At 39.4% G+C, this 10,343-nt stretch overlaps 1 protein-coding gene across 1 annotated transcript; it reads left to right on the forward strand.

The window, feature by feature from the left end:
• The first annotated feature begins 51 nt into the window (after positions 1 to 51).
• Positions 52 to 9,723, forward strand: CRIPT (CXXC repeat containing interactor of PDZ3 domain). The gene is made up of 5 exons (XM_037066529.1): positions 52 to 175; positions 2,480 to 2,545; positions 3,321 to 3,375; positions 7,042 to 7,145; positions 7,729 to 9,723. The coding sequence occupies exons 1-5, from the start codon at positions 160 to 162 to the stop codon at positions 7,791 to 7,793; spliced, it is 306 nt and encodes a 101-aa protein (XP_036922424.1). The 5' UTR covers positions 52 to 159; the 3' UTR covers positions 7,794 to 9,723.
• The last annotated feature ends 620 nt before the right edge of the window (positions 9,724 to 10,343 follow it).

Consider the following 10,343-nt stretch of genomic DNA (forward strand, 5'->3'; position numbering starts at 1 on the left):
TGGTTCTTTCTTCCCTTGGCTTTCCAGGTGTAGGATAGGCGGGGCGGAGTGAGAGACCGGAAGTGGGTTTTTGTAACCCGGAAGGGGAGTCTTTCTTTGGCTGTATTCATGTTTTGAAGTTGCTGGTGCTACTGCTGCTAAGGGAATCGTCGTTAAAGGATGGTGTGCGAAAAATGTGAGTTAAGGGGCCACTTCTGTGGGAGGAGAGTAGGAGAACCTAACTGGAGTTCCCTGGAAACTTTGCCCCCACCCCCTTTTTTAAGTTTCGGCCGCGGGTCTCTGGTTGTAGCCTCTGTCCTCCTACCTTGTCCTTGGACCATTCCTGCCCCTCCCCAAAACATATTGCTGTATGTTTTGTATTCTTGGTGGTCTCAGGTTTTTCACATCTGTGTCTGTTTGCGTTGCTTCCCCCCGATCGCGGATCTCAACCCATACAACTTTTTGACCGGCTTCCTCAACCCACAGACCCTTAAGTTTGGAATAGATCTTAAAAGTCACTTCTGACTTTGCCAGATTTAAGCAAATAAAATTACCGACACCCAGTTAAATTTGAATTTCAGGTAAACAAGGAATAATTTTTTGTATAAGTATACCCCATGCAGTATTTGTGACTCGGTTCAGTTTGCTGCCCCTTACTACTGTAAGGAGTGCTTTGTCCCGGAGCACTTACTTTTAGGACATTCTTTCCGGAAAAAACAATTATGAAATTTAAGGTTTACTGGGCATCCTGACAACCTGAAATTAGTGTCCCTCCCAATGTTTTCAGCGCTTTTTTCATGAATGCCTACTAGAAGAGGCTCTCCTTCCTGTACGTCCAGCGATTTTTTAAAAATATTTTTTAATTTATTTTTAGAGAGATGGGGAGGGAGGGAAAAGAGACGGAGAGAAACGGGTTGCCTCTCTTCCGCTCCCAACTGGGGACCTGGCTGCACCACTGAGCCACACCAACCAGGGTGCCATCCCGTGATTTTAATGCCAATATAGGAGGTATCTTATGGTTTTTTGACCTCAGAAACTGGCTATATGTTTTAAAATACCTGTTGTCTGCCCATGCCTCTTTTTCAGCAGGCTAGACATACCTGGCTCTTCCGGGACGAGGTTCAAGTCCTCTTATCTTGATTACTGTCTAGTTAACATAATTTATTTTGTTTATGTACCTTCCAATAGATAAAACTTTGAACGCAGACACCCGTAAGTTTGAATCACAGATCTTATATTAAGCAAATGAATGGTCATAGGCAAGTCACTTAAATAAATTCTCAGTGTGCAGGAAATACTTTGGGATTTCTATATTTGGAGCCTCTCATTTAGAATCACACTCCACAATAAGACCTCAGCTTATCTTTCCAACTTAATTTTCATGAACCATCGTCTTATTTACACTTTGGCCAAACCAAACTATCTTGCATGTCCGTGTGTACCCTGAGCTTTCCATGCCTTTCCTTGAGATGTGTCCTTTTTTCAGTTTGTCTTCATCCCCTTTCCTCCTCATTCTTCACAGTCCCATTGCTGCATATCCTCTCTATTGCCTTTTCCACGGAGCTTTCCTGGGTTTTTCTAGCCAAGGTTGTTCCTTCGTGGAATTTCTCCTAGTATGTTAGCTCTCAATTTATTTTAGCGTGAAACTTTTATTGAGAAAATAAAAATTCTCAGTTTTTATTTTCTAGTTTACATTTTGTTTTAAGATGTTATTTTTACACAGAGAGGAAGGGAGAAAGGAAGAAAGAGAGAGAGAAACCTCAATGTGTGGTTGCCTCCTGTGTATCCCCCACTGGGGACCTGGCCTGCAATACAGATTCCCCTAGATTGGGAATTGAACTGGCGACAATCTGGTTCATAGTTCAGTGCTTAAACCACTGAGCCATACCAGCCAGGGCTCTAGCTTACATTTTAGTTGAATAGTTCTCAACTTTTTTTTTTTGGTTCTCTAAATCCTTTGAAAATCTGATGGAAGCTATAGACTCTCACCAGAATCTATTAAAAAAAAGGAATATGCAAAAGGTTTGTGTACAATTTCATGTAATTCGCATGTTTCCTAAGGTCCACCTACAAAACCCAAGTTAAGGACTACTGCTAGAGAAATCAGAAAGCTCCTTGTAAGTTAGAACTTCATCTAATGAATCAAGTTTCTTTTTCTCTGTATTTTGTACAGTGGTTTATACATCGTATAAATGGTGTATAGATGCGCAGTAAGTATTTATGGAACGAATAGATTTACCAGATTTGTTTACCCAATTTTTTAAAAGTATACAGAGGAAGTCTATTATAAGTCTGTTATACTACAAACTTTGCTGAGAGTCAGTTATCCATTTCCCACAATTAATATCTTAAGTCTCAGTTCACTGGCCCCAACCCGAGCATTAATAGGCTCTTACTATAATATGACTGTTGATACTATTGTGAACTTTAGGCTCAATATAGGACATTTATTAGATAGTAAATACTAATTCCCCTTACTTTTACTATCTTGTTATAACAGGTGAAAAGAAACTTGGTACTGTTATCACTCCAGATACATGGAAAGATGGTGCAAGGAATACCACAGGTATTTTTCCTTTTAGAACACAGAAGTTGGATCAGATACTTCCTGTGAATAATGTTTTAATGTTTAGATTATTTGTGAAATGAAATGTTATGTATACAAAATATTTCATTACAGATTAAATTACATTAAATCTCCTAACAATTTAGTATCTTACTTAGTTTTCTTAGTTACATGTTGGTAGGCAGGAAATAGTAAAATAATTAAATGATTTTTCAAGCAATCAGTATATCCTAGTAATTGATTTGATTCAGCTTAATTACACTTGGTATCTAATCTCCCTCTCCTCGCCTGATTTTTATATTCTTAAATCATTTAAATGTTTTCACCTCCTTAATCGTTTTTCTGTAGGGTAATTTATGACAAACTAGCCAATATCCTCTTCCTAGTCATTAAATACAGTGCAGACGTCAAAGGGAAAGAAAAGGAACACTTTCACTGTATTCGAGCTTTTTGGTATCAGCGTTGTGGTTTCTAGATTTTACAGTGGATAAATTGAGTGTAGACCCAAAGCTAAAGTCCTGCTTTGGGTCTGAGAAATAAAATGATTGTTTTATCTAATTTTCATTGTTTTTCTAATAAATAATTGTTTTCTTATTAAGCAATGTCCTGAGAACCTGGTTACTAAATGAGGATTTCTGAAATTTTTGATACAGGCTAGTGTATTTGTAGGAGGTCAAAAAATGAACTTTTTAAGTAATTGTTTAGTGTGAAATATGTAGAAATAACTAACAAATAGCTGAAAATACCTAACAAATACGTGTTTGTTTTAATATAGAAAGTGGTGGAAGAAAGCTGAATGAAAATAAAGCTTTGACCTCAAAAAAAGCAAGGTAGGTACAGGAGCAACTACAGAGCAGTAATACGTTAAATCACCACTCCTTCTAACATGAAGCACACTGATGGGAGTTTGGTGTGCACCATTCTATTGTGATGATATAGTTAGGTAGTTCCTGGCATGCAAAAACAAGCTACCTGTTATAACCTTCTGGTTTCACCCTGTTCTTCCTCACTGTATCAGCATATGAAAATATTAGGGTTACTTTCTTTTTATAGTTACACTAGAAAATATGACTTATTTTTTCTAGTTCTCTTTCTTTTTTTAAACACCAGGGAGCATTTTTCTATTGCTTTTAGAGAGAAAGGAAGGGAGAGAGAGAAACATCAGTGTGAGAGAGAAGCATCATTGACTGCCTCTTATATGGATCTGTACCAGGGATTGTACATGTTTGGTGCAGGGATTAAACCTGCATCCTTGGCATGTGCCCTGACTGGGAATCAAACCTGAAACCCTTTGGTTATGCAATGATGCTCCAACCGAGCCACACCAGCCAGGGCCAGGGCTTTCTAGTTCTTAATTATCCTTCAACTCAGAGGTAACAGAAAATAAAATAGCGTGAGTTCTGGAGTCAGATTTTAATTCGAATCTAGATTCTGTCACTATCTGCCTTTGTGACCTTAACACAAGTTAAGCTAGTTTCTTAACTTTCCTGAACTTTACTTTTTCATCTGAGAGTGGGAATAAAAATATCTGCCCCCTTAAAAACAATTACACCATTTCATTATAGGCACTTTTACAAATCCCATGACCCCTTGCAGCCGCCACCCCATTTCCTTGTTTCCCTTCCCAGCAGCAGTTTTTAAAACCTACCTCGGTGCTTTCTCGGCGTCCTTCAGTTCCATTCTCTCCATCGGTTGTTGCAGTCAGGCCTTTGTCCTACCCACACCCCTGACACTGCTCTTGTCAGGACCTCACGTGACCTGTAAAACTGCTGTCTCCTACTTTATTTTTACCTTACTGAACCTTTTAAGAACTCTTTATTTTTGGAACCCTTTATTCTTTTGGCTCTGGGACATCACATTCTTCTTTCCGCCCAACTCACTGGCTGTTCCTTCTCAATCAAGTGCTTCTGGACTCAGTCCCAGACTTTTGTTTTTTTCTATTTATAAATTTGTAGTTTCTCCTCGGTTGATTTTGGTCCAATGGCTTTAAGTTCAAACTGTCTGTTAATTACTCCTAAATGTGTGTCTCTAGTCCTGACTTCTGAGCTCCAAACCTACGTTGAACTGTCTACTTGACTTACCCAGTTGGCTGTCTAACAGGTAACCTCTTTTCTTTCAGTCTTCTAATCATAGTCTTCTCATCACTGCTCTGCTGTCCTATCCAGTTGTGCAAGCCTAAAAGCTAGCATTCCTCACTGGTTCCCTCCTTTCCCTCCTCCCACACTCATCAGCAAGCCCTTCGGTCCTGCTACCAAAGTGTAACCTGAATCCACCTGCTTTTGTCCATGGCATTGCTATTACCATGTTCCAAACCACTGTTATTTCTAACTTGGGTACCTTAGTAACTTTCTATCTCCCTGCTTCCTCTCTCCCCATATAGTTAAGTTTAAATGGCATGTAACCTCTTTGCTCAAAACCTCCACAGGTTTTCTTTTTACGTTGAATAAATTCCAAGCACTCTACTATGTTGTTACAAGGTCCTCCGAGATGCGGCCCCTCACCTCTCTGACTTGCTGTTGTGGCATCCCCTGTGGCAGAGGCCAGCCCGGTCTGGAGGAGGTGTGTGCCTACTGCCCCCTCTTCTAGAGCTCAGCCCTCAGAGCGGGTCTCAGCTGAAATGTTGCCGTCTCAGAGAGGGCCTGTACCCAGCTTCTAAACTAATGTCTTCCCTCGTTCGCCTCATGTCTGCCATGGTGTCCTGTTTGAATTTCCTCTACAAGATGTCGTGACTCTCTGAGAAGTGTGTTTGTGTCATTGCTTACCATCCGTCTCCTCGAGAGAAGGTCAGCTCGATGAAGGCAGAGGCTCTGCCTCTCAGGTTTATCTTCGGTATGTAAAGCAGCACAGGTGTGTAGTAGGCACTCAGGAAACAAATACCTGTTTGATAACATCAACCCAAGGATTAGAAGTAATAGTAAAAATAAAGCTTTTACTCTTTCCAGTACCTGGCACATAAGTAGCAAATAGACTTAATCTTTTTAGTGATGGATAGTGTCATATTATGCATTGTTGACTGACTGGTATCTTTTGAGACCATTCAGTTATTTTTGACTGAGTTGTTATTTTTACAGATTGTAGAATTTAGATATTTCTAGTTCCTTTATGCTCCCAAATTTACTCTAATAGCATTAAAAAGTAGTTGTTACTTTTGGATTCTAGAAATACTTCACTTTGGAAAGCGTACTGCTGTATTGTATTGAATCTAAGATACCATCATTTATGAGACGCATCATTACTTTAAGAAAAAAAAACCTCCACCAATTAATACTTGTAAGGTTGCAGAGATACTAAAATGTACATCTTAGAATGATAAAATACAGTTTTAAGAAAAAGCAGTCTCCAGCATACAGGTTGAAACAATGGTGTGTGTTGAGAAGAAGAATACGCCCTTGTAGGGCGGAAAGTGACGTTCTTTGGGGTCTGGAAGAATTAACCTCTGGGAGTGAACTGTTGTGCTGTGTACCCGAAGAGAAGAAAGTGTTGGTCTTCAGTATATGAGTGTTGTTAGAAACAGTAATTGCCATTTAAGGGAAAGTATTTCCTCTAAAGTTACTTTGCACTTTAGTCACTATAAGGTGACATTTTTATATTGTACGATCCTTTTAATCTGAGAAATTAGATGAATTAATAAAAGACATCAGTAAAAGTAGGCAGTCTTTAAAAAACACATACTTTGTTTTAGTTTAAATTAAAACACATAACTGTACATACATTCACTGGTTATTTGATACTGAGACGAAGCCTTTTGAGTATGAGTTCTTCATCATTTTCCTCATAGAATTCATAACAAGAATGTATTTTTCCAGTGTCTTTAAAGCGGAGCAAGAGCCAACAGTTGCACCCTGGCTGGTGTGGTTCAGTGGATTGAGCACTGGCCTGCGACCCGAAGGGTCACTGGTTTGATTCCCAGTCAGGTCTCATGCCTGTGTTGTGGGCCAGGTCCCCAGTAGGGTCACATGAGAGGCAAGCACACATTGATGTTTCTCTCCCTCTCTTTCTCTCTCTCTTCCCCTTTGTCTGAAATAAAGAAATAAATAAAACCTTTTAAAAAATGGACTGATAGTTGCAAAGTGCCAAATCCTCCCACTTTTGACTTTTCCTCAATTTTAACCGTTGTCTTACCCACACCTAAATCAGTGGCAGTTCTAATGATTCACACTGAACTAGTCATCCTCAGGCAGTTTTAATAGACTCAGCCACTCTTTTTGTGCCCCTGTTTCATCAGCTTCCATAGTGTTGTATCAGACAGATTCACAAATACCCTGGCTCTAAACAGGGCTGGGATTAAGCACACCTGGCTCTTTATAAGCATGCGGCTCGCGTGGAAGGGGCTGAAGCGCAGGCGCTTTGCAGTGTGGCTGCCGGGAGAGCGCTGTGCCGGTCAGTTGTAGAGCGCGGTGGGGGGACGGAGAGCATGGGTTAGTCCCATCTGTTGCTCAGTTGAGGTTGTCTAAGAGTGTTTCTATGGTATTTACATTTTTCTTTTAAAAATCTAGGTTTGATCCATATGGAAAGAATAAATTCTCCACTTGCAGAATATGTAAAAGTTCGGTGCACCAGCCAGGTTCTCATTACTGCCAGGGCTGCGCCTACAAAAAGGGTAAGTTGAATACTCTTTTTCTATTCATATCAACTCTCTTTTACTNTGTGCCGGTCAGTTGTAGAGCGCGGTGGGGGGACGGAGAGCATGGGCTAGTCCCATCTGTTGCTCAGTTGAGGTTGTCTAAGAGTGTTTCTATGGTATTTACATTTTTCTTTCTTTTAAAAATCTAGGTTTGATCCATATGGAAAGAATAAATTCTCCACTTGCAGAATATGTAAAAGTTCGGTGCACCAGCCAGGTTCTCATTACTGCCAGGGCTGCGCCTACAAAAAGGGTAAGTTGAATACTCTTTTTCTATTCATATCAACTCTCTTTTACTTGGTACTGATTTGGATAATATAGCAAAGGAATAGCCTTTATAAATTCTGTTATAATCAAATGCTATTTTTTTCTAAGGCAAAATAGAACTTATTCATCATTAAAACTATATCTTTTCTTTTTCTCTTTTCTGATACTGTAAAATTGTTTTTACCTTCAGGATTGACTTAAATTAGCCAAACCACCGGTACTAGGTGTTCATCGGTGTTAGACATTAGCTGGTGTTGGCGATCTGACTCTCACACCCGCTCTTTTGTTCCAGGCATCTGCGCGATGTGTGGGAAAAAGGTTCTGGACACGAAAAACTACAAGCAAACGTCTGTCTAGATGTATTCATGAAGTTTCTGGCTTTCTATCGGATTTCGTTTTCTGCTTTAAATTTTCAAGGCATATCATAGATGTTCAAGTTACAAAATAACATGTTTTAAGACAATTAAGTTAAAACCAGGGAATTTGATTAGTATTCATTTTTTTGCTCTCAAGAAGTGATGAGTAGCAGCAGTTTAATTAGTCCGCCTTGCGTGCATCTGATTAAAGCAGAATAAGTGGCAAATTTAACAACAAAAAATATTGACCCAGTTCTCTGTGCACTTTTTATTTAACATTATTCATATATTCTGTCTTCTCCCTCTACCTTACTTACATGGTTTGCTCAGAACTTGGCATCCAGACTTACGCTCTTCGGTCGCTCATTCCCTTGTTGGTTGCCCAGTTCTTAGAATCAGCAGCACCTTAATTAATTGCAGCCTCACAGGGTATTTAAGAATCTGAGACCATTATGGCTGAATGGTTCCTTAGTCCAGACCTAAATCAAACACAGAAGTTGTATATATGATTTTTAAAAATTTGTTCTTGAACTGATAGTGCTAATAATACCTTTCATATGAGAATAAGAACACAAGAGACACCACATACATATCCAAGTGCATACACTGGATTTCAGGGAAACACATGACCTTGAAATCACACTATTATGAAAACCAAGAGAACAGTGTTTGTTATGATGGAAATGGAATTTCCATACGACGGAAATGAATTACCACTCTTTGGGAAAGCTCTTGGAAGCAAAAATGAAGCTTCTTTAATTCTCTCCCCCCACCCCCAACCAAAAATAAATAGAACCAAGCAAACACTTTGATTCTTAAAATATATGTATATATCCTCAAAGAAAAATTTTTGTTTTACTACCGTCAGAGGCTCAGGACTTCTGCTTTGGAAATCTGCAGCCTACTAAGGGAGACCAAGAAAGCATTCCCTAATGTCAAGTTCAGTATGTATAAATACCATTATCAAATGTGTAGAATAGATGACGTGATGTACATAATAATAGATACTGCATTTTTATTTTAAAATTATGAAAAATAAAGTTTTAACTGATTATAAGTTTTTAAAAATGGTGTTTCTGGGATACATTGGTATTAATATCCAGAAAGATCTCTAGGATAATGCCAAATATAGTAAATAGTAGCTGTGAAGACAGGAAGTATCTTCTCATGCTTTAAACAATTTAGGACTATTAGTTAAAATCAACAAAAGGGACTCATAATAGGACCCAGTTAGAGAGTGGGCCAGATACGTTAACAGTTGGGTGGCCAGCTTCGGGAAAGGTGTATTTCTCAGGTGTTACCTGGAGCCCAGACTTCCACCACTCGCTTTCATACTTAGGCCTCGAGTAGCCTCCTTCCTTAAATGATCCTGGGGCCAGACTCAGGGTCTTCTATGAAGACTTGCATTCGTGTTAAACCTCAGAACAGAACGTAAGTATTATAAATCTTCATATTGTTGAAATAGTGATATGACTGCCACGTATGGAATAGAATTTATTACATGAGAAGGAAAATCCCAGACAAAACAGGAACAGAAAATATTTTTAAAAGGAAGGCATGTAAACAGAAACTATAACATGAAAGATGACAGAACTATGGCCGAGCACAGTTTTAAGGTAACTGTGAAAATGATGAAATAAGATAATTTTTAAAATGTCAAACTTGTAAATGGTAAGAGACAATGTGGCTATCAGTAGAACGCTTCTTCAGTACACTGACGAGACTGTGTAGCCATCAGAATGACACACGAATTCCGTGTACTGTGTATGCAGAAGTTCCATGTACTGTGTATGCAGTACTGTGTATTCCATGTACCGTGTGTACAGTACAGCTCCATGTACTGTGTATGCAGAAGTTCGGGTGTATTGGTGGGAAGTGTCTGAAAGCTGTTAATACTGTTTTCCCCCTGGGGACTGGAACTGAGGGTTGGGAAGAAGAGACTTAATTCTTTATAGCCTCATGCCAACCACCAAATACTTTTTAGCTCCCACGTTTTCTTAGCTGGAGGGACAGGGGAGTACTAATGATTTTAGTGTCCTAGAAATTGTTCTGCACTTTGGCTTTTTAAAAATGTTTCTCACATTTGCTTTACCATTTTCTATCCCTCGTCAAATGTTTCTCCTTGACCCGTCTGAGAGCGCCTTGCAAGCATCATACCTGTCACCGCCAGCACTGTGGGTGCTTTGCAAGAACGAGCGTGCCAAGTACGGTTGTCAAAGTCAGCAGGTTAACACTGATAACACTTTTGTCTACACTCCTTATAATTTTTTTTGTTGTTCAGTTTTTTTTCTGTTACAATATCTTATCCAGGGTCATAGGTTACTTTATCATCGCTTCTTTAGAAGCTCTTTAGCTTCTCTTTGTGTTTTGTAGTATTGATGTGTTTGATGAATACAGGACAGTTAAGGCATGGAACATCCCTCGCTGTGGGTTTTTCCCGTGTTTCTTTCTGTTTAAAGTCAGGTTACGCGGTGTGGGTTGAAGTGCTGTGAGAGATGCGTCCCACAGTGTTGCATCCACACTCACAGAGCATCCCTTTGTACCTTCAGGG

The sequence above is a fragment of the Sturnira hondurensis genome, unplaced genomic scaffold (assembly GCF_014824575.4).
Source record: "Sturnira hondurensis isolate 20B ecotype Veracruz unplaced genomic scaffold, ASM1482457v3 Scaffold0016663, whole genome shotgun sequence".
NCBI classification, from domain to species: domain Eukaryota; kingdom Metazoa; phylum Chordata; class Mammalia; order Chiroptera; family Phyllostomidae; genus Sturnira; species Sturnira hondurensis.